We start from the raw sequence: 23,045 nt of genomic DNA, 5'->3' as shown, positions 1-23,045 counted from the left end.
TGAGAAAACTCCCGCATCCTTCTGCACGGCCTCTGGAAATGGGCTAGGCTCGGTCGAACCCTTTCAAAGCCCTGCTTGGCCGAAGCGTCCGTGCGTGCAGTGTCAGAAAATGAAGTCCTTGCTTGCATTACGGCGTATTATTAAATCATCTCCTTGAGAGAGGCTATGTTCTGCTAGTCCTAGCTACGTGATTGCAATTGCGCGGTTTAGCGCTGTTCGTAGGCGTTGTATCTTCATCTGTCTACAGTATGATTTCTTCACCTTTCTTCAAAACCCAAATCACAAATCACTCCTTCGTTCGTGAGTATCACGACCTTCCCCCATCTCTTATGTCTGATCGATCCCATCCATTCGTGCTACCACGCCCAAGTTACGCAGGCCCGATATGTCCGTTTAGCGGGTCTAGTCCCCTGCGCAGCCTCTACGAGCATTAGCACCATGGCCTACATTAGTAGGTCGTACGAAGACTAAAGAAGAGCGCTCTGCAGGAAAAGCACCCCGATGTGTCATATCCAGCTGCAGCAGGGAATTATTTTCGGACACCATCCAAAAGCTGCGGGTTGCAGTGTTGTTGGTTCGTAGCCCTTTCTCTTTGCTTGCAGTCCCGATGGCTTGGGCCAGAGCCAATAAGCTCAGTCTAGATGCCAAAATTGGAATTTTCCACGTGGGTTCTAGCCGCCCGTCTGAACCAAACTGCCGGGATTTGCCCCAAAAGCGAGCCACGGGGAATAAAACTCTCCCACCCAACATGCTTTGAAGCAACATGGACTGCTAACCATGCATCTATTGTTTCGCGACAGCGTATCGTATCAATGCGGACCGCTCCCTGTCCTGTCGCGGAAGACTGCCGGGAAAGCTTGGACATGTAATACAAGCATGTACGAGTGACCGCAGTAGGTAATGCCTAGTAGTACTGCTAATTAATTTCATCAGACGGCGCAACGATGACCCTTGACAGCTCGACAGCGCAACTAGTTTTGGACGCGCCAGTTGCTTACCCAAATGTTCAACTCCATGGACAGCGCAGCACCCATTAGCCAGTTAATAGCTCGTCGGCGAACGGAGATGGGACCTTTGTGGGCTGGCTCCATGCCACCACTACCGCGGGCCATGGACCTCTCTCTCCACGACGACTCTTATAGTCTTCTTTCGGCCCACCGCAGACGCCGTCGACTCACAGACCCATATGACTACCCCCCCTTGCAAAGTAGCAGCCGTCTTGGCTCCCTTGACCATGTCTTTTTGCCTACAAGTATACCCATCAAGGAGCATAGCCATGTGGTGTGGCCCGCCTTGCATAGCGGAAACAATCTATCCGCTCCCCATGGCCAAGCCGGAGGGGAACTACTATTCGGTAAAATGACAAATGGAGAGTCTAGCAAGCAAGGAGCTGTCCACCTTTGGCGAGAGATTATTAAGGGTCAGGATGTGCCACAGGGTGTGGCCTCTCATGAGCAAAGCATACTAGAGGGCGCTCATGTTTTTTTGTTTTGTTTTTTTGAAAGCTTTTAATGACTAGTCCTTTTCATTTTAATCAACTCCCTCCCAGCTTCTCCAGCCAGTGGCTGATATAAGAGAGACAAGAGAAGAAGAAGAAAAATGCGCGTTGCCATCATCGGCGGCGGTCCTTCGGGCATCGTACAACTCAAGACACTTACCGAAGCCCATCGGCGCTTTCCCGTCCCGCCCTTTGAGGTTCGACTCTTTGAATCCCAAGACAGGCTTGGTGGTATCTTTTCAAGTCATAGCTACGAAGAGGCCGAGCTGGTCTCGTCGAAGTATCTAACCACCTTCTCTGACTTTCGCGCTCGTAGCGATGATGACGATTTCTTCACTACCGATCGCTACCTCGAGTATCTTGACGATTACGCCACGCATTTCAAGCTGTGGCCTTATATCAACTTGAATACATGGGTCAAGTCAATTCGAAGAGGTAGCTCAAGTGAGCACATTGTCACTTACCGGACATTGACCGGCGAGGAGATTGAGTGGGAATGCGATGCCATTGCAGTTTGCTCCGGCGTGCACGCCACTCCGAATATTCCGGATTTGCCAGGCGTCGAACATGTCCCCGTCGTGATACATTCCTGTGAATTCAAGTCCCGGGAGCAGTTTGGGAAGGGCAAGACGGTCATGGTCGTTGGAAGTGGCGAGACTGGTGCAGATATTGCCTACTTGGCAGTGACAGGGGATACGGACAGAGTCATTCTATGCCATCGCGATGGTTGGCTCGGAGCCCCAAAGGCATGTATTCCATACTTTTCAACATCAAACTTCTTTTTCTTTTCACAAGGAAACATTCTTTCGCAAAAAGGTAGCTAACCTGGCTTACAGAGAGTCCCTGGTCAGCGATTTCTGCCCTGGCTCCTTGGCTCCAAGCCTTATGAGTATCTGCAGCTACCCCTCGATGTATCTCAAATTACCTTGTTCGACTCCATGTATGTTCATCCTATGGTAAGAGACAGTATGATAATATGGAACTTTTACCATTTCGTCGCATTGCCTGCTGGGTGCTGGCTCTGCGGCGGTTCTCCATATGGCGTCGATCAGTTTGTTGGCCAGATTTATAGTGAACGATTTCACGCATCACGAGGTATGAAGCATATATATATACCAACACTTAATATTTCTCCAAAGCAGTCTTTATTCTAATCCAATGCCACTCTCAATACTTTAGTCTTCTTTAACAAAGCCTGGCAGCGCATCAGCAATCACGTCTCGGCTCCCTGGCGACCGTCCAAGTGGCCTCTTGCGACTCGCATCCGTCGCTTCTTCTTCAACACCGATATCCCTCCCACCTCACGCATAATAGAAGTCGCACCAATTCCTTCTCACATCTCCAAGGACGGCACGGCGCACTTCCCTCTCAACGGCCGTCCAGAGTCTGTCCGCATCAACGAGACCGTAGTCAAGCCAGACGTCGTTGTATTTGCCACTGGCTACCTCCCATCGTTTCCTTTTCTCAATAAATCCAGACAAACCAACGACAAGCCTTATCCCACAGCGTGGCATGCGGATGTCAGGCAGATCTGGAGCTCGGATGAGCCGACAGTTGGCTTCATTGGCTTTATTCGCCCGGGGTTCGGCGCCATACCACCTCTGGCTGAGATGCAGTCCATGCTGTTTACCATGAACCTGATGAATCGAATCCCTAAACCGCTTCATCCCGACGATGAGTGGCATTATCGCATCATACGCCCTCCTGATGCGCGTGTCTTCTATGGCGTCGAGCACGATAGCTACGCATATCAACTAGCAAAGGATATCGATGCAGCACCAACATTCACAGAAGTGCTCAAGCTCGCCCTCCGTACGAAAAATGGCTGGAGACTGCCGTACGTCTGGGCCGCAGGAGCATGTTTCAATACAAAGTTCCGCATGAAGGGTCCGTGGAAGTGGGATGGAGCTGGCGAGGTCATGACTGGCGAATTATGGGAGACTATCCAACGCCGTGACGGTCTATTTGGTAAGAAACATTTATTATTATTCTGTCCTTTGCCGGTGATTATCCAAGACACTTACTCGCATGTGATTCAAGGCAACATTCCCCTCAGCATCATCCCATTGATATATCTCGGCCTCGTCAACCTCTCCTTCTTACTTTATGCGCTCTTTTGGGGATTTTTTGCAAAGCTGCGTCTAGCACGGCCAATAATTATTCGCAATGAACCGAAGCGAATCATGCAGGAGATGGAACGCCTGCACCGCAAGAAAGAAAATCGTTGAATATGAGTCGGAGAATTAGACTATCAAGATGCAATTTTCCAAGGACAAATAGAGCATCTGCTAGGAATGTCTGCTCTTTTGCGACATGTTCGAATAAGTGTTTGTTGAATATTCTTTTTAGACTTTTAGATGATACCAACTTTCTTTCGATTCCATTCCAATGCTTTGCTGCTGTCCGTGATGTATATTGTAGGCTGTACGGGGATTGGGGGCTTTAGGCTCGCAGTTGTAGAGGTATGGCTCTTAGAAGAATATAGCATAGACCTCAAACATCAACGGCGAGATGGCCGAGTTGGTTATGGCGTCAGGTTAAGGCTACCTTAACAGCAATTCCTGGTGGAGCAATCCGCGTGGGTTCGAGTCCCACTCTCGTCAGCGATATCTTTTTGCCCTTTTGAGCTATTGGAAATAGAGGCCTCTCTTTTTAAGAGGGCCAATATTCAACCAAAGCCGTCTCTGGTTTAAAGGCATTTTGTTTTCCTTTTTTTTTCCCCTCTCTTTTATACGCCTCGTAACAGTTAGGATAGGCGTCAGTAAGTGTACTGCTTTCAAGTTGTAAAAAGGCATCCATCTCCCTTTGAAGTTACGCTAGCACCCTCCAATACCAAATTCCCGGCAAAACAGCACTTCTATGATTTCACAGATCTAGAGTATTTAATCGTTGGGATGTGCGACCAACGTCCAAGCGCTGTGGCTTGAGGTACGTATTAAACAACATGAAAGCATCTTCATTGGTGACCACAACAGTCTCGGTATAGCAATACCACCTCTGCACATGTAGGGACCTTCTGGTAGGGTGGTAATGGCCCTGTATAATGGCTGCCAGCTGGCCAGGACGACCTTGCTAGTGAATTCTTAGCTGGTGCCCGTGTTGAGTGCAGACTTCAGTTCATGCGAGCGCTGGCACATTAAAAGCCCGGGGCTCTAAATTAGCGTACAAGCACCGCCATGCACACCATGCTCTTGTACCTGACAGAGCGGCTAGGCCTATAAATGCCGTCTCAGCACATTGAAGACAGCGGGACATTAACGAATAGTTCACACCGGCTACCGGTCTTTGTCTCAGATCTTCGTTCCTCCAAGTCTTTGTAAGCACCAAGGAGGCATTACATCTCGCTCGTGACGTGCCGAAGCCGTAAAGAGCACGAGACGCAGTGCCTTTTGCGTGTTAATGTCATTAATGTCATCTGCATGGCTTGTTGGTTGAGACATGCTGGCGGTTCCATGTGCTTTGAGATACGAGTACCGGCGTCCATCTCCATCAACCTTCAATCCTTCTTCACCACTTCAACACCACGCCAAATCCATTCATGCAATTCCCGATTCCTCCATGCAGCCATCCACCGCCTTTAGCATTCTTTAGCATCAATTCTTCCGCACACCGACTCCACCCAGCATCTCCCCTGCCCGGCCCAGAAATGCCCTGCCGAGACTCCAAGTTTCGCATCTGCAGGTCTGCTGACGCTCCTCCACACCACGGGCCAATGCGGACTCGCCAGCTGATCGCCTGCTCCATGCTCAGCCTTGCCCTATGTGACGTCCCACTGGCTGTGTCTGCTCCTGTACGGCGCCTCTCTTCGCTTGGCCAGCCGAGATGATGCGATGTGTCAGAGCCAAGATGCCCAGGCAGAGAACAGAGCGTTGCAAAGTGCCCACAGCTGTCATACCGGGCAACTCAACATGTGATGGCACCTCTCATGGGTCCTGTCTTCTCCTCTCTCTCGCTGCCTACAGCGACAAACTCGTATGCGCCTAGTGACTAGTCGCAGCATTTAGAAGATGGACGGCCAGGGGTCAAGTGCCGTGAAGGGAAAAGAATAAAAGGTATATGTTTGCTAGCTCACCACCATTGCCCGGACCTGCGTTTCCTCCAGCTCGTTTCAGCCCTATCTTGCTGCTGTTGCTGCTGCTGCTATAGTACTTACATGTACTCATTTGCAGAGGATACTTGAGAGTACAAGTGACGGCCTCTCTTTATCCTCCCTTTGTTTCCTGTGAGGAGAAACCTGGAGGCGCTTACTGCAGCTGCGTTATTGGCCCAGGTTACATACCTAGGTACCAAGTACCTTATATACATCTCCTAACCGCGATTATCCACGCACTTCCGCCATGAAACCTCCAAACCAACCCAACGGCGCATCGCCGAGGTCCTTCATGAGCTCCGTCACCGAATTCTACCGCTGCCAGATCGGCGGCGAAACCGTCATCAACTACGCCTATACCGACTTCCCTCTCCGTCTCCTAGTCAAAGATGTCTACTACTTCTTCGCCTACTGTTGGGCACTGCCTTGGGTCTTCTTCCCTATACATCCCTTTGGGTCGGGCGAGCTTGATGAACTGTATCCGTCGCGGATGAACATCTTCTGTCTCACCGTCCACTTCTTCCTGCTCATTTTCCAGGTCGCCTTTCTCATCGCTTTGCCATTTGCGATATTTTTTCCTGCTTGGATGGGAATCGGAGCCATCGTTGGCTTTCATTCTCTCAACAGGCTGGTCTGCATGCTGTTGAATGGCAAAGACATCATCTTCCACTCTGATGAAAAGTATGCCAAAGCTCGACCGGAGCATGAGCATGAGCAGTGGGTGTTTTTAAACGGCGTCTCGACTGGGTGAGTTTGTCCCACCATGGCTTGCTTGGAATGCATCATGTTTTGCCGTCTTTATTGCCGTATTGACTCTAACTCGAACTGAATGACAATAGCGAGCACTGGATGAAGACAAATCTTAATCGCTTAGCGATTACATTTGGTCGCCCAATTCTCGGCATCCATAATCGCACTTCCGGCATGGTTTTCGACGTCATCGAGTGCCTCATACAGCGCAACTTTTCGTACGCAACCGGCGATATTCGTGTCTGCTATAGACATATTAAAGATATTCTTTACAACCCTAAGAAGACAAAGGTGGTGTTCATCATGCACTCTCAGGGGGCTATAGAAGGTGGCATGGTTCTGGACTGGCTCCTACAAGAGATGCCTCAAGATCTTCTCGCAAAGCTTGAAGTATACACTTTTGGCAGTGCCGCTAATCATTTCAACAACCCTCACCGCCATGTCATCTCACAAGATTTGACCCGGTCGAAGCCATTTGAGGCTATGCAGACAATCGTCTCCGAGACCACCTATGAAACTCCAGCCACTACACCGCTGGAAGTCAAGAAGGATCCGATGATCTCTGCAAATTTGTTACGACGATCCTCTTCAATAGCGTCTTACCACACTGCCTCTGCTGCCAAGGACAGAGCTATTGGCCATATCGAGCATTATACTCACAACACCGACTTTGTTGCCATCTGGGGCATTCTCCACTTTGCGACTAATAGAATGGCTTCCAGCCAACTACCTCGCTTCCTCGGTCGTCTATTCAATCGGTCCAATGGCCACGGCGGACACCTCTTCGTCCAACACTACCTTGATGGCTTGTTTCCTCTAAAGCGCGATCCGGAGACTGGGGAATTTATCGGAGTCGAAGAAAACAATGCCTTCATGGAAGAGGTCATCAAGTTTGGTATCGAGGGCACCGCCATGGAGAATGCGCGAGAAGCCTTTGAGATTAGTTACGGGGGCACGGGAGGGTTTGGAACAGGCGAGATATCGACCCCAATCGAGGTGTACGACCAGTTTTCAGCCCGCAAGAAGCAGAGAAAGGACGTCAAAGTCAAAGAACTCAGCAGGCTATGGATGTACAGAAACGGACGGAGCCCACCCGAGATTTCAGCTGCGTTGGCAGCAGAGTTGGCAAGCATAGATAGGAGGAACTCGTTGCTATGAGACGCTTCATGGGGATTTGTGTAAGTCGCATCGAGAATGGTTTTGCGACGAGGTTTGCTTACATGCTCAAGTTGACTGCATACTACGAGCATATATACATGTCTGGCTTTATGCATTATCAGGAGATTGCAACCACTAATTTCTTTCTTTCTTTTTTCCCTTTTCCTTGTTGTTATACCTAGGTTACGAATAGAATGAGACATCCGATGGAAAATGAATAATAGAATGATACCTCTGATACCTCTGATACCTCTTCAAACTTTATGAGACTACCCGCTTTTATAAAAGGGTCTGTATAACATATCAAGGAAATATAGTATTACCATGAAAAAGGAATTGCCTAGACTACCCATCATCTACTGCATCAATCAACAAGCAAAGAGCAAAAAAGCAAAAAAGATATGACGAGAGTGGGACTCGAACCCACGCGGATTGCTCCACCAGGAATTGCTGTTAAGGTAGCCTTAACCTGACGCCATAACCAACTCGGCCATCTCGCCAATCACATCGGTTGAAATTCGGCGTGCGTATGTCGTATCATGAAGGCAGCATGAGCATGACGGGCCGTGCCTCTTGAACTGAAGCATCTTGGCCTACCCTATGACATGGTAATGACAAGACTTGTTTTCTTTTCTTCAATGATAGCCTTGTCTTGTAGATTCTATATTTCGGTAATATGTCCAAGGATCTATCCATATGAAATAAATTTCATCGTATGGTCCAGTAAATAGCCATAGAGAGGGTTTGAAAATCATAGCTACAGAATTGCTGCGCGCCATTGCTTGTATCAGCGAATGATGTCATACGTACCACCGCAAGTTATCTTGAGCACCAGACTGAGAAAATGCCACGTTGCAAGACGTGATTCTAGACCAACCAGCACATGGTCAAACATCTAGTATACTGTACTTGACTATGAGGATATCCACGCCTTTGGTTGGCCCTATCGTGGAAGCACCGCCGCAGCCTTGTGTAGCTGGAAGTGGACAAGGTGGGTTTCAAGCCGTGGCGACTGTGGCAAGGATCTAGCGCCTCCGCCAGCGAATCTTATCGCCCGCCGACCCCTCCAACTCGAGCCCGCCAACGCGCCAACCCGCCAGTTCTAGCGGCGCATTCTAGCACATACAGAGCAGATCACAGGCAGCAGGTTTGTATGTATGGCTGGCTGTTAGCGGAAGCTTGTTTGGTGCGAGTATGACGCAGTCAAGGCTGGACCGTTTGATCTGTTGAGACGTGCATACGAAAGACGGCATTTGCCCACATTTATTACCTTGAACCAACAAAATCATCTTCAACTCTTCTCTCAATCTTTTCCATTCTGCACGCTGTGTCAAGCCCCTGTAAGAGGCACCACTAGATACTGCCTTGTGCTGCAGGTTCTCACTAGGCCTTTTTCTTCCTGACGACGGTTGCTACGACACCTTTTGTTTTTTTTTCCTGTGCCCTCCCCCACCCAAGTTCTGCCTACCGTTAATTTCCTCTCGCATTGCTGTTTTCCTTGTGCGCACGCTTTGAAAGTAGCAACGACGACTGTAGGAGAGCAACGGCAAACCCTCTTGCCAAGATGTTCGTCCTTAGAAATGGTAAGTCAAGAGTCAAGTGAATGCAGCCCTGAGGCATGCATGAATCCCCAGAAACAGCGTAGCTCAGCTCGGCTTTGTTTCCAATAAAGGCCCCTCAGTTTCTGTTGCCGCCCTGTTATTTAAGGCTCTGGATGCCTTCCTTCGCCCGCGTCTACTTCTTTTTCTGCTCTTCCGCTCTTCCTCTTCCTCTTCCTCTTCCTCTTCCACTTCATTATTCCAAACCGTCGCACCACTTCTGCTAACACCGGCCTCCATCTAGTTGGCAAGCTGATCTTCGGCTCAACCGCCCAAGAATCCCTCATCGAACTTCCCCAAGGCCAGCTGTACCTCGTGCGACCGCTCTCGCCCAAGGGATACTCAGAACTCATCTTCAAGGACTCTGCTATCCGCATCCGCCGGACCAATCAAGACTTCCAGTACCAGCTCGTCGTGCAGCGAGTCTTTGAAGAGGGAGAGGCCGAACTGCTCGCTGACGAAGAGGGCGAGGACGCTGAGATTGACGCTCTTGTAGGCGAGCGCGACGAGAAGACCTTTTTGCTCGACGAAGCTTTGCGCTTCCGTATCGAGATTAGAGAAGGAGGCGAGGAGACTGTTCTTGCTTGGAAGGACCTGAGCGGCGACAACGGCGATCTTTACGAGTTTGTCTGCGACAGTGTTGTCCCCAACGCGGAAGCTAAGCGTTTCCTTCAAACGGCTCAAGAGTGCCAATACGAGCGCAAATATCGCAAACCGCATACGACAGCCTCGGACGAGGATCTTGAGCAATTTGACTTCCCCGAGGAGCAGCCCATCCCTCCCGCTAGCCCTCTTCACAGCCCGACTCTCGCCCGCTCTATCGACTCCATCGACGACATGTTTGCCAAGCGAACCGCCAACTCTTCAGCTCAGCGCGGATCCGCCGCAGAGCAGCAGCCTGAAGCGGTTGTTGAAGAGGTCGAAGCACCCCAGCAGGCGCCAGAGCCAAAGGCTGCTCCCAAGCCACTGGAGATCTATGCTGCCGTGTCCGGTGAATTGCACCTCTACGATCCGCAAGCAGGGCATTTTTCCCAGGTTGAAGACTCTGTCATTGCTGCTGTTTCTGAAGTCGGAAACTGGCAGTATTGGCTGCAAATTAATGCGGATGACAGGTCGATCCTAGGCACTCCCGTGGTTGCCGATCTCAACCCGGTATTTGACTTTGAGCATCTCTCTTTCATCTTCAACCATTGGTCGGCAGATGGAACTGGGAGATCGTGGCTTCTCCGTTTCAAGGATCAGCCAACCTTGGAGAAATTCCAAGAAGGGGTGATGCAAGCTCTATGGGAGAAATTGAATGAAACCAAGTGGAAGAAGATCCAAGAGAAAGAACGTGAATATGTCTTGGATGCGTTCAATGACCTCACCATGGAAGATGCGCCACCAGTTGAAGAGGAAGAAGAAGAGGAAGAGGAGGAGGAGGAGGAGCGGGATAGGGAGGATGAACGTGCCCAGTATGATGAGGACGAGGAGTATGATGATGACGAGGAACAGCAGGAAAGGAACGATGGAGACGTCAACTCTCAACTTGCCGTTGGCTACAAACATGATCGCTCCTTTGTCGTTCGTGGTTCCAAGATTGGAGTTTTCACCCACACGCCGGATAACCATCTCAAGTTCTCCACCAACATCTCAAAGGTGATGACTCCTGGAGGCAAACTGATGAACCCAAAGAAGGTCATGCTCCACAAAGAAGATAGGGATCTCATTATGCAAAACAACGTGGATCCGAACAAGCTCTACCGCATGGATATCGAGTATGGCAAGGTTGTCGACGAGTGGAATGTCCATGACGATATGTCTGTCACAACATTTGCTCCCGAGAACAAGTTTGCACAGATGACTGGAGAACAGACGTTCTTGGGTATCTCTCACAACGCACTTTTCCGAGTCGATCCTCGCCAAGCTGGCAACAAGATTGTCGATTCGGAAACGAAGCAATACGTTTCAAAGAACGATTTCTCCTCCATTGCTACCACCGAGAAGGGCTACATCGCCGTAGCAAGCAACAAGGGTGATATTCGTCTGTTTGACCGCCTCGGAATTCGAGCCAAGACGCAACTTCCCGCTCTTGGTGACCCCATCATTGGTATGGATGTTTCAGCCGATGGCCGATGGATTCTGGGAACTACAAAGAACTACATCCTCCTTATCGATGCTATGCAGCACGATGGCAAGAACGAGGGAAAGCTTGGGTTCGAAAAGGCATTTTCTTCAGACTCGAAGCCCCGCCCTCGCCGTCTAGCCCTTTCACCCGAACACGTCGCCCAGTTTTACCACGAGACTGGCCTGCCCGTATCATTTACTCCTGCCAAATTCAACACGGGCGAGGGTGCTTCCGAGACCAGCATCATCACTGCTTCCGGACCTTACATCATTGAGTGGAACCTCAAGCGGGTCACTCGCGGCACCAAAACGCCGTATATGATTAAGCGATATGAGGAGAAGGTCATGGCAGATGACTTCAAATTCGGCTCTGACAAGAACGTCATTGTTGCCCTGCCCAACGAAGTCAACATGGTCGCTAAGAAAAGTCTTAAGGAGCCTACACGAGAAAGCATTATTGGAGACGTGCGACTGCTGGGCGGTACACGGAAGTCGGGAAGAATCGGTACGGGAAAGAGTGGCCAGTATAAGCTCGGAAGGGATGACATTGTCGACTCCCCTTATTAAAGTGGCTTCGTATATGCCTGATATATATCAATCATATTGGGAGCACATGAGAAAGGATATTGAAGGGTACAGATAGGAGAAGGGAATAGGAATGGGAACGGGAAAGGACGGAATGATGACGACGATGACGGGATACCACAGGTTGCTTTAGATTACGCGATTAGGACGATGGAGTTCGCTGGGTTTGCGATGCTGCTTACGATTGTTGTTATTACTTTTCTACTTAGATACACTATAGTACATAGCTCTTAACGAATCAAGCCAATGGCCTTTATCTCGAGATTGCCAATATCAGTGACTGTGAATGCATGTCTATCTGATCCAATAACAATCGTGCAGAAGCACTATGATGTATATATATTGACGTAAGAATGAACTAATTTGCTTTTCTATCCTCTGCTAATAAACAGCTAATACAATCCATCTCGACGACGGACTATTGCTGACCTTTCCCTTTTCAAACCAGCGACCACAACGGATACGTTCATGGAACATCTAAATAGAAGAATATATCATTCCCACCAAAGTTCAAAGAGAGAAGAAGTGGGAATTAATATGATATAGAAGACGGAGAAAATAAATAAATAATAGACTCATACATGCACGTTTTTTTCCCCACTCGCTAACCCAGCGTAAACAGATACAAAAAGAAAACCTTTAGGTTACCAAAAGACTAAGAATCAGAAAGAGAAGAGAAGCAAAAATGAAAGAAAGCAGCTAGTAGGCCTATTCAGATGTCTCAGGCGCCCCCGAAGAAGCCTGTTCGCCGCCTGTTACCAAGTCCTTGGCCTCTTCGGCGATCTGCTGCACCTTTTGGCCAAGACCCACGACTGCTCCGGAGATGTTGCGCAGCGTCTTGGACTGCGTGTTCTCCGCAGAGAGGCGCGTCATCTCAGCTACGAAGCTGGCTCCCCACCAGGCGCTCGTGTACTTGAAGACGTAACGCTCGAGCTTACGGTAGTTTGCCTCGCGCTGCTCGGGGCTCATGGTAACGGCATCGTGGATGGCATTGGCAAGCTCCTCGGTGTTCCAAGGGTTGACAATAAGACTGCCGTTGAGAGATTGGGCGGCGCCGGTGAACTCGCTGAGAATCATGACGCCATGGTTTTCGCGCTGAGTGGCAATGTACTCGTACGAAACCAGATTCATGCCGTCACGCGTAGATGAGACCAGGCACACATCCGAGACGGCATATAGCGCTGTAAGCTCTTCGAAAGAAACAGACTGGTGGAGGAAATGGATGGGCATGAATTCAATGGTGCCAAACTTGCCGTTGATGCGACCAACAAGTTCGTTGACGACGGCGCGAAGATTTTGATATTCCTCGACGTCTTGTCGAGATGGAACTGCAACTTGCACAAGGACAATCTTGCCAATCCATTCAGGGTGTTCCGTCAAGAATACTTCCAGAGCATGTAGTTTCTGAGGCACGCCCTTGATGTAATCCAGTCGGTCAACGCCAACAATCAGCTTAACACCCTCAAATTTGCGGCTGAGGGCGGCGATTCGCTCTTGGACCTTGGGTCGCTGGAGGCCTTCGACGAATTTCTCGGGGTCGATGCCGATGGGAAATGCTCCGACCGTGACAAAGCGGCCGTTCCAATCAACGCCGTTGGGGGTAGTTGGGGTATCAAGAATTCGGGAACAGCTGCTGAGGAAATGGCGAGCATAATCGTAAGTGTGGAAGCCAATCAGGTCGCAGTCAAGGAGACCGGTGAGCAGAGCCTCTCGCACAGGCAGAATTCGATAGATTTCACTGCTGGGGAAAGGCGTGTGCAGGAAGAAGCCAATCTTGACATCCTTCTTGGAGTCCCCAAGCTCTTCTCGCAGCATCTGAGGCAGAAGCATCAGGTGGTAGTCGTGGACCCAAATAAGGTCGCCGTCCTGCACATCCTTGATGACTGTCTTTGCGAAGAGGCGGTTGACTTCTTGATATGCGCTCCACGCCGACTCGTCAAAGGTAATCTCGCCGGGGTGGTAGTGGAAAAGAGGCCACAAGATAGAGTCTGCAGAGAGAAGAAATATGACGTCAACATCTTTTACCCTGTGATTGAAAGGACAGGCCTATAAGAGGGAGAGGGAAGGACTCACTAGCAAAGCCGTTGTAATGTCTGTCGGCCAGTTCATCGTCGATGAATACAGGATGAGCGCCGTACTCATCTTTTAGACGGCGCTTCATGCCGTCGACCTCGTTTTCGGGAACCTCAAGGCCCGGCCAGCCATACCACTGGAAGCTGGTCGTTTTGCTGAGGCCGCTGAGGCCAGTGACGAGGCCACCAGACGACATGGAGAAGCTGTAGCTTCCATCGTCGGAGCGCTTGATGGTGATGGGCAGTCGGTTAGAGAGGAGGAGAAGACGGCCAGGGTTGGCCTCTCCGTCGGAACCAACAGCAGCGGGCATTGTGTCTGATTGTTTATAGCGAGATGGCAAGCTCTCGGCTCGAAGTCGTCGCCGTAGCTCGTCGTTTGAGATTCGGTGCTTTGATTAGCTGGGCGAAAGACGTTTGCAGTGGAATGAAGCTCTTCAGTAGGACAGTGGCGGCGCCTAACAGCCAAGGAGGCTTGGTTCGCTCGTTCGGGATGACGACAATCGAGTTGTAGCTCTGAGACAAGGGTAAAGAAACACCTAGTACTCAGTAGTTTCGGGAGGCGCAAGCTCAGGAAAGTGGTTGCTACTGCGCAAATATACTCGCAGTTGTCAAGTGCACTGATCTAGCTGGCAGATGCGAGAATCTTGCCGCGGCTTTGTTGCTTGAAGAAGCGAAAAACAAGAGGCTGATTCGCGCCGGATGCTTACTTATAGCATGTCGTATCAAGAAGCAAAAAGCTTGGAGAGAGGGGCAGTTCCAAGCAGCGGGAGGGGGGAGGGGCAGATTTTAGCGGCCATTGCCCGGGCTACGGCGCATTTAGCACAGGCCTAAAGCTGCATTACAGCTCCCTGACGCAGTCACACTCGTCACTTTTTACCTCTTCCTTGTACGGTACCTTACACACTGCTGTCTACAACGTTGATGAGGGATATATTATCTGGTCTTTTCCGTGGCCTGTCGGACAATTAGGTGCGCTTAAACTTGTGCACTCGGCCAGATGCTGATAACAAAACTCTGTGAGGCGGCCGCTTGGACGCGCAGCTGTTTGTGCCTGTGCCATGGCGGAGCAAACAGTCCGTTTTGCGCCTGGAGACATCACCGATCATCGATCATAGAGCGACCCAGCATTGCGGCGGGATCCATCAGCATGGGAAATGGCAAAAATACATGATTAAGCTGGGCGTTATAACATCAGCATTCTACGTCAGCCTATGGGGCAGGTACTTATCAGCAGCAAACTTTTTTTTCTTTCCCTTCTTCTCTTTGATCCATTTTGGCTGTTTATTAGGCACTCTACTAGGTAGCATCGAGGTGCGCCAAACCCTGTTCCTGGAGGCCCTGGCCAATGGACGATTCTAGCTGGGCCATGCATGAGCAAAATATTTTGATTAAGTCATTCATCCAACCGGGCCGAAGCAACAGAAAGGAACACAAGGTCAAGTCATTGATACATGTCAGGTACATGCAGAACATACGGGGGTTTGAACGGCCATGGATGCCACTCAAGTTGTTCGCATCTCACAGCTTAATGTGCCAAGACAACAAGACTTGTCCGAGCTCAGACCAATTTCGTCATCCGTCTTTCTCATTCTTTGTATGATGGTGACACGGGATAAGCTCATGATGCTTACGACTCTCTCTTTGCAGAATTCTTAGTTCGAGTAGCGATGGGCCAAAAAGGAAAAGCAGAAAAAGAAAGAAACTACTAGTATGGACAGCGTGCCTGCTGTCTCCATTCAAAAAATACCGAATACACCAAGGAGGTATTCAGCGCAGCTGATCACAAGAGACGGCATAATGACAAAGAGATCAATCCAGTTTATAAGCCTGCAGGCTGCCTGCGCTAGATGATTAGGCCTACAGTAGAGTTGTTAGGATAGCAGTGCCCACTTTTTACAGGTTCTCAGGCTGCCGCTAAATTCTTGCGACGCGACCTTGGCGACCCAACTCTGCTAATCAACTTTTTTTTATCGATAAGCACTTCCTTGTTCGAGCCGTATTTTTCGCAGAGTCAATCGCGGTGCCGACGACCTCATCACCCTGTCGCTTCTTGGGGGAGCGGTTGATCGCAATGGACTCGTCACAAGATTTCAATTCCCTCCAGGAGGCAATCCAAAAGTCGCTCGTCTCAACTGTCAAGTCCGCCAATCGCATCGCATCCCAAGATCTGAGTTTCCAGCGCACCATCAACCCAGATGTTGCCGAGCAGCTCGATGACAAGACGTCGCGTATTCTCGATCTTTCCACCCGGTTACTAAGCTCAGCAGCTCAAGCATGTGGCCTAAAGCCGATCAAGTTGGAAGACCCCGAAGATGTAGACATGAACTGGCGCGCGGTGGTGGACGTGGTAGATTCCATCTTGGAAAAGGCAGATCGGGCGATAGACGAGTACACGGGTCTTGTCAAACAGAGAGAGAATGGCGACTCGGATTCTGTAAGACTTCTACAAACAAAATACATGGATATAACTCTAACCTTCACCTAACAAGAACTCCAAGGCGAAGCAACCCAAATCAACAGGCAAGGTTATCCGCAACGCCAACGTAAAGAAGCCGCAGCTGGACTTTGAAATTCAACCGAATAACTTCTTTGATGGGCCTTGGAAGCCTATTCTGACAGAGAAGCCGCATGCAACTGTCCCTTTGGATGAGAGCCTGGTCACATTTGTCCGAAACGATGGCACAACTCAGTATGTTTTCCCTGCTTTCTATTCGCCGTATTGCGATATCGAGACTAATAATCTACTTCCTCGTATAGATACAGACACCCATACGAAACAGAGATATCAAGCATGCAATATCCGGACCGACTATTCCAGATCCAAGATCCGATTTTGCCCCAGCCAGACGAGGCGACCTCAGCTACATGGGTGGACACATACGAGGGCGTTCTTGCTATGCTTGAAGAGCTAAAGGAAGCCAAGGAAATCGCGGTTGATTTGGAACATCACGACTTTAGAACGTATATTGGACTGGTCTCCTTGTTGCAAATCAGCACTCGAGAAAAGGACTGGGTTGTTGATACGCTGAAGCCGTGGCGACATAAGCTCCAGGTGCTTAACGAAGTATTCGCCGATCCCACCATTGTCAAGGTAAATACTCTTATCAAACGAATTTAGCCCATGTTGCTCACAATTATAGGTCTTTCACGGAGCATATATGGATATGGTCTGGCTGCAGCGAGATCTTGGCCTCTACGTCAATGGCCTCTTCGACACATTTTTCGCCAGCGATGCCTTACATTACTCAAGTCGAAGTTTGGCGTTTCTCCTTTCAAAATTTGTCAACTTTGATGCTGACAAGCGATATCAACTGGCTGACTGGAGAATCAGGTATGATGCAATAGCTCATCTTCGTATAATTCTTGTGTTCCTCCCCTTTAACACTATCTAGGCCCCTCTCCGAGGAAATGATGTTTTACGCTCGTTCAGATACCCACTACCTTCTCTACATCTACGATAAAATTCGAAACGAACTTGTCCAATCGTCGGACTCCGATAAACACCTCGTAAAGCGTGTCTTGGAAAGATCGCGAGAGCTTTCACTATCAAGGCATGAGAATCCGGAATGTAACGCAGAAACCGGCGAAGGGTCGAGGGGGTGGTTCAACTTTGTTCTCAAAAACTCACAGCTTGGTTATAAAAGCGAGCAATTTGCCATATTCAGGGCTCTCTGGAATTGGCGAGACCTTACTGCTCGTAAAGAGGACGAGAATCCCAATTTTGTGCTGGGCAACAACAATCTGACCGAAATTGTACGCGTCAACCCACCGGACGCTAAGGCCCTCCACAGCCTACTACCGCTGAATGCATCTTTAGCTCGATCTAGGGTGAATGAGATATGGACTCAGATGCAAGAGGAAAAAGCTCGAGGAGGTCCGAGCCTGCTACAGTTTTTCTCTTCCAGAGACCCTGCAACCCTACAGAGCCAGAGTGGAGTTCCAAGGGTAACAAAAACGCAAAGTCAAGCTCTAAAGCCCGACGCAAATGTGACAGCCGCAAAACTTGCGCGATCGCAGTTGTTTGGCGATGTTGCCGTCAGCTCGCGATGGGATGAAATGAAGGAGTCAGGTGATGTCAAGGAAGACTACTTCCCCTTCCCTTGGCAGCGGTTTGTTGGCGATGTCGCAAATGTCGTGGTCGAAGTCGAGCCCCAGCAAGAACCTGTAGTAACTGCCCCTCCAAAAGAGGAGACTATACCTGCTGCAGAAGTTGATAAAGACGAAGAATTCACGTTGCGGAGGGGACAGAAGAGAAAGGCTGAGGCTGTTGAGAACGACGAGTCAATATCTAGCGAAGCTGACTTGGCTTCCGATGGCGATGCTGAGATGCAAGATGAGAACGCCAATGACGACGCTGTCATTGAGATAGACGATGAGGATACTCCTTCCAGGGCGGCGAAGAAAGCAAAGAAGTTGGAGAAGAAGAAGCAGCGAGATGAAGCCCGGGCGGCTCAGGAACAGCAACGCCTAGAGCTTCGTACTAAGCGACAAGAGGAGAAGCTCGTTCGCAAAGAGCAGCGGAAGAACCAGCAACAAGCGAAGAAGGAAGAGCCTACCAAGTACCAAGCTGTTCCTTTCGACTACAGCAAGGCGGCCTCGGTTCTGCATGCGAAGAGAGAAGATACTAAGGAATCGGCCCAAGAAGCTAAGAAGAAGGCATTTGATCCTTATGCAAAGACGGGCGATGACGAGATCAAACCCGCAAGGAAGATGCCGCCAGTTAGGGGCGAGAAGAGCGCTACATTTAAGAAATGAAGGGAGGAATGTCGTAGGGTTAGTTGTATGTATAGATTATGATAACATTTGGCTATCTATTGGAAGGAATGGAGGGAGAGAATGGCGTTGCATATATTTGAATCATTGAGTATCTTAGGATACAGACTACCTATGTGTAGCTTTTGTTGTAAAAATCATTGCAAGTTGGCCAGTGTTTTCAATAGTTCTAACGGGAGGGAAACGACGGTCATTATAGAATTGCTGTTGTCGAATAACATTAGTGTGTTATCCAAGAAAGAGGCATCACCTGGGAAATAGTAATACATGCATGACTAAGATTGCACGAAGTAATAACGTTGACAGAGCAGAACCATTACCATGCCGTGAATTGAACAGTTTCGCAGTGATTGCTATTACGATTTCGTTCTTATGACCCGCGAAGAGAACTGCCACTTAGTCATGGTCGCCTTTGCCTGACTGTACGAAGAGACGTGGTATCCTGAATCAAAAAGGGGAAACGCAGCTCCATTCCGCTCAAACAGCAGGCAATCTCACCATTGTTCTGCGACTATGGTACTGTTGACTTTCAGACTTGTTGGATATCAAGTACCTTGGTAGGCTATAGAAGACGAATGCTATATCCGCTGAGAATGATGGCGTCCCTCTGATTTAAAACATGTCAAGGTTTATAGCTCGAAATGGGAATTAATTTTGCTTTTTACATGGAACGGAGACAAGGGGTCTTTAAATGCGAATGGTATTAACCTCAATCGGAAAATGAGATATAGTATTCTGCTACAGGTAGACTCTGAGCCTTCACTTTGACGCGGCCTTTTTTCGCCTCTTCCGGCTTCCCCTCAAATTTACGTTGCTCTTTCGCCGTCATCTCGCGAAACACCAAATACTTTTTCACTTTTGCTGCATCAGGCGCTAGGTTATTGTGAAATTGAGAAAAATCTCCCCTTATGATAAATACCAACGCCGCCTTCCTGATCTTTTGAGCATGGTGCGGGTGCTGATCGGCAAAGTCTTCCAGTTCCTTGAAAGCTTGTTCTCGTTATAAGGCTCTACTGACATGAGAGTTATAAAGAGGGAGAAATGTAGCTCTTTAAAGTACATGTAGTTAACCCGCATGTAAACAGGTATTTACCTATCATATAGGTACGTTTGAAATGGATAATAATCGTAGTAGCAGCAGCAGTAGCCGTGCTTGATAACTTTTCTCTATTTAAAGCTTTCTTAGAGAATTTCAGAAAATCGCAGGAAAGACCTGATACCGTTACGCTGGTAAGCATTGAAAACGCACCAGTTATTCATACTATAGGGATTATTGCAGACGTGCCTGCATTACAGCGTAGCCTGATCAAGCTGCGTGGCGTGACTGATCGTCCAACAACAGCCGCATAATTCTCCCTTGCTGCTCTCTTCACATATGTAGTATTTACTGGCCGTAGTCACTGACAGCAGCATCACACTTTATATGTATTTCAGACCCCAGTGCGTCCTCACAGAATGACGAGGTCCCGGGGAAACGGCCGCCCATGTTGGTGGCTTCGGCAGCCAAAAGCCATGGCTCAAACTCAATCCGCACAACGCAACCCATACGGCACGCCGTTCTGCAGCATGTGCTGCAACGCAGCTCTCTGGTACTTCAATTAGAGGATGCCAATATTATCAGCCCATTTGCAAGGGTTGATTCTTCCAAATTTTCTCGAAATGCATGTGCTGATGTAACGTCGTTGCAGTGATTCCAGGAGAGGTCATGTGACACGTGAGGGGAATCGTTGTGAGGGGAAGGCATCTCGAATGCATGCCCCTTGCGCCTTCTCTTCGCGCATCTGTCCATTTACATGCATCTTCTGCTTGTCTCTCGAGACCAGACTTTTCAACCATCCAAAATTCGATTGCATGAGCGTCGACACGATGAACGAGATTCTCAATCCGCCTAATCGGAACGACGCGGCAGATGGCGCAGAAGTACCGTGATGCACGCCATTCGTATGTTGTCCCTGGATCATTGATAAAGTCGCAGCTTGCTAACATTTAGGCAAAGATGTTCTTCGTCCCAAGTCCAATACTGAGCGAGAATGCCACCATCTGAGCGCTTCGTCAACATGGCTGCTCTTCTTCAAAACCTCAACACGAGTAAATGATTACTCCAATCCACTTGGATCAAATGAGAACGGCACGTCAAGGATCATCAACGAGGGCGATTGGCAGAAGATGGTGGTCCAATATCAAACAAGGCCATGGATCCTTAGCATGACTTCCTGGGATCCGAGCATCTAGTCAAAGACGAATATTAGCGATAGCCCGAGTGACTTCCACGGAGCCTAGCTATGGGCGCGATTCGTTGATGGCATTGCGAAACTCAGTTTGCCCAAAGAGCTGATCGAATAAGGCCTGAATGTGCGATCAAAAGCTGCAGGGCATCGAGGGTGTTGAATTCGTGCTTGGCAAACGAAGCTAATCCGGCTACCATGTTGGGTTGAGACATACAAGACGACTGGCTGGCTATCATTTCAGCCTCGCAGAAGATGGCATATGCTGCCTTACAATCAATCATCTTGATTTCCTGAACAGAGACGTCGAAATATCACCGCCAATTACTGAGACACTGCAGATATATATGATCTCATGCTCTTCAGTTGATCCACTATGGGGCATACAGGCCATCCCTTCCCTTATCTCGTTGAGGTCCACCAGACTATCACTGGGCATTGTTCACGAGTCCACTCTTGAAACCAGCTCGCCAGCTTTGAGTGAAGCACAAAGCAAAACCCCTCCCCCGCTATCAGGCTCGCCCAGCACTTTAACACCGTGTGGAGCAATCCTTTCCCTCAGGTTGTGGACACCTTGGTCGATATATCACGCACAGTATAGCCCTCAGCGCTCACCAAGTCGGTGAAAACCACAAAAATAATTGCTGATGAGTTCCCCGCCTGCGTGATAGCTATAGTTCTAAAGAAGAGCTCTATTTGCTGAAATTTACGCTTCTCTATCCCGTCATATCAATGAATTTGCCCTCTTGTCAAAAAGCGGCTTGATAATAGTTACAAACAAGTGTTTGCGGATCAAGCTCATCGCGTTTTGGCTGGTACATCAAATTGAACTGATCAAAGCCCTTCATTTACTGAAGAGGCGAAATGAAAATTGAGGCTTTTTTTTATTTTACAATCGACTCCATGACGGAGCGTGACGGGTGGTAACCCAAAATCTATGAGACAGAGGACATCATTTTCATCGATGACCAAATTCCCCAATCTCTAACACCGTCTATGATGCATCATCTTCCTTATTTTATTGTGCACGTTGGCACCCCAATTGCATTTGACAAACCATCAAACTCCAAATGGTGGACGGTCCAACGTCGTCCCCTTTTATTAATTGCTCCATCCACTGGCCGGAGCTGTTCCAATCTCTCGATAGGCAATTTAGGTCTACGCAACAGTCGGTTAGACGGATTCAATGAAATGAAGCTCAGGAAGTCTCGAAAACACTTACGAACTTGGCCATCAGGGCAATCATGAGGTCGAAAAGAGCGATAGCCTCGACGAAAGCGAAACCCAGAATGGCGTAGGAGAAGAGCTGGCCACGGAGAGCGGGGTTGCGGGCAACACCGTTGATGAGGGCAGCGAAGACGACACCGATACCAATACCAGCACCGGTCAGACCGATGGCGGAAGAACCCATACCCAAGTTCTTGGAGACCTCAACCATGGCCTGGGCGATCTCGGAAGAGTAGGCACGGCGCTGAGCCTGGAAAGCGTTGCGGCCAGCAGCCTGGATGGTCTGGCGCTTCATGGCCTGCATGGGGCTGCCTTTACGAATTGATGTCAGTCATGGAGTCCGCCAATTGAGCGATACCGATGCCCTCTGGATGATGGAATAGTTCAAGTCGACCATCGTGTGTTGAGGGGTCATCATTTGCTGAGGGAAAAAGTTTTTCTTGACTCACCAGTGGTGATGGTGCGCTTGGCGGCAGCGACGGGAGCACGCATGGCAGGGCGAGCAGCCTTGGTGGCCATCTGGGAGGCCAGGCGGGAGGCGAAGACACGGGAGGCCATTGTGATGGTTTGAGGGGGTTTGGAAGATTGGACTGGATGGATTGGATGGAGTGGTGAAGGTCAAGTCTGGAGGAAGAAGGAGAGAGAGAAAAAGAGAACTGGAGCTGGATAGAGGAATGGCAAGAAAAGAGGACCCACCTTGGGGATTGGCCAAGGAGGTCAGCCGGGGCCAAGGTTGGACAAACGAGTGAAATTCCCACCGCCGGACCAAGTGGATGACTGAGGCCGAACGAATTTTTCTTCGAAAATTATGGTGCCCATCTTAGCATCAGTAGAGGGATACCAGCGGCGGTCTTTCATCCAATCGGGGGAAGCCGGGTGCGGATTCGCAGGATTTGCAAATGCCTGAGGAAAGCTCTTCGTTTGCACCCTCCAGATTTTTACAGCCTGAGGCTTCTACTCTAT

At 49.3% G+C, this 23,045-nt stretch overlaps 7 protein-coding genes and 2 non-coding genes across 10 annotated transcripts; 6 read left to right on the top strand and 3 right to left on the bottom strand.

The window, feature by feature from the left end:
* Positions 1 to 1,188: 1,188 nt before the first annotated feature.
* Positions 1,189 to 3,726, top strand: TrAtP1_008346 (uncharacterized protein; the record flags this gene model as incomplete). Its single annotated transcript, XM_066113876.1, has 4 exons — positions 1,189 to 2,244; positions 2,335 to 2,593; positions 2,678 to 3,466; positions 3,539 to 3,726. The coding sequence occupies exons 1-4, from the start codon at positions 1,600 to 1,602 to the stop codon at positions 3,724 to 3,726; spliced, it is 1,881 nt and encodes a 626-aa protein (XP_065969965.1). The 5' UTR covers positions 1,189 to 1,599.
* Positions 3,727 to 4,003: 277 nt separating this feature from the next.
* TrAtP1_008345 lies at positions 4,004 to 4,101 on the top strand. Its single transcript has one exon. It is a non-coding gene; the product is annotated as a tRNA-Leu (tRNA).
* Positions 4,102 to 4,779: 678 nt separating this feature from the next.
* On the top strand, positions 4,780 to 7,764 carry TrAtP1_008344 (uncharacterized protein). The gene is made up of 2 exons (XM_014086690.2): positions 4,780 to 6,335; positions 6,428 to 7,764. The coding sequence occupies exons 1-2, from the start codon at positions 5,836 to 5,838 to the stop codon at positions 7,494 to 7,496; spliced, it is 1,569 nt and encodes a 522-aa protein (XP_013942165.2). The 5' UTR covers positions 4,780 to 5,835; the 3' UTR covers positions 7,497 to 7,764.
* Positions 7,765 to 7,898: 134 nt separating this feature from the next.
* On the bottom strand, positions 7,899 to 7,996 carry TrAtP1_008343. The gene has a single exon. It is a non-coding gene; the product is annotated as a tRNA-Leu (tRNA).
* A 704-nt stretch (positions 7,997 to 8,700) lies between these two features.
* TrAtP1_008342 (uncharacterized protein) lies at positions 8,701 to 12,040 on the top strand. Of its 2 annotated transcripts, XM_014086689.2 has the most exons (2): positions 8,701 to 9,079; positions 9,339 to 12,040. In XM_014086689.2, exons 1-2 carry the CDS (start codon positions 9,061 to 9,063, stop codon positions 11,765 to 11,767), a joined length of 2,448 nt encoding a protein of 815 aa, XP_013942164.2. In that variant the 5' UTR covers positions 8,701 to 9,060; the 3' UTR covers positions 11,768 to 12,040. The 2 variants fall into 2 exon arrangements, with proteins under 2 accessions (XP_013942164.2, XP_065969964.1); XM_066113875.1 differs by having other exon boundaries at positions 8,701 to 12,040.
* A 52-nt stretch (positions 12,041 to 12,092) lies between these two features.
* Positions 12,093 to 14,697, bottom strand: TrAtP1_008341 (uncharacterized protein). Its single transcript, XM_014086688.2, has 2 exons — positions 13,859 to 14,697; positions 12,093 to 13,773 (listed from the first exon to the last, which is right to left on the bottom strand). Exons 1-2 carry the CDS (start codon positions 14,166 to 14,168, stop codon positions 12,494 to 12,496), a joined length of 1,590 nt encoding a protein of 529 aa, XP_013942163.1. The 5' UTR covers positions 14,169 to 14,697; the 3' UTR covers positions 12,093 to 12,493.
* Positions 14,698 to 15,732: 1,035 nt separating this feature from the next.
* TrAtP1_008340 (uncharacterized protein) lies at positions 15,733 to 18,911 on the top strand. The gene is made up of 5 exons (XM_014086687.3): positions 15,733 to 16,291; positions 16,347 to 16,546; positions 16,615 to 16,948; positions 16,998 to 17,188; positions 17,250 to 18,911. Exons 1-5 carry the CDS (start codon positions 15,929 to 15,931, stop codon positions 18,610 to 18,612), a joined length of 2,451 nt encoding a protein of 816 aa, XP_013942162.1. The 5' UTR covers positions 15,733 to 15,928; the 3' UTR covers positions 18,613 to 18,911.
* A 1,647-nt stretch (positions 18,912 to 20,558) lies between these two features.
* TrAtP1_008339 (uncharacterized protein) lies at positions 20,559 to 20,862 on the top strand (the record flags this gene model as incomplete). Its single annotated transcript, XM_066113874.1, has 2 exons — positions 20,559 to 20,571; positions 20,627 to 20,862. The coding sequence occupies 2 exons, from the start codon at positions 20,559 to 20,561 to the stop codon at positions 20,860 to 20,862; spliced, it is 249 nt and encodes an 82-aa protein (XP_065969963.1).
* Positions 20,863 to 22,007: 1,145 nt separating this feature from the next.
* TrAtP1_008338 (uncharacterized protein) lies at positions 22,008 to 22,640 on the bottom strand (the record flags this gene model as incomplete). Its single annotated transcript, XM_014086686.2, has 3 exons — positions 22,008 to 22,013; positions 22,078 to 22,394; positions 22,532 to 22,640. 3 exons carry the CDS (start codon positions 22,638 to 22,640, stop codon positions 22,008 to 22,010), a joined length of 432 nt encoding a protein of 143 aa, XP_013942161.1.
* Positions 22,641 to 23,045: the final 405 nt, after the last annotated feature.

Source organism: Trichoderma atroviride, chromosome 4, assembly GCF_020647795.1.
Source record: "Trichoderma atroviride chromosome 4, complete sequence".
NCBI classification, from domain to species: Eukaryota; Fungi; Ascomycota; class Sordariomycetes; order Hypocreales; family Hypocreaceae; genus Trichoderma; species Trichoderma atroviride.
This window is presented reverse-complemented; position numbering and strand designations above follow the sequence as displayed.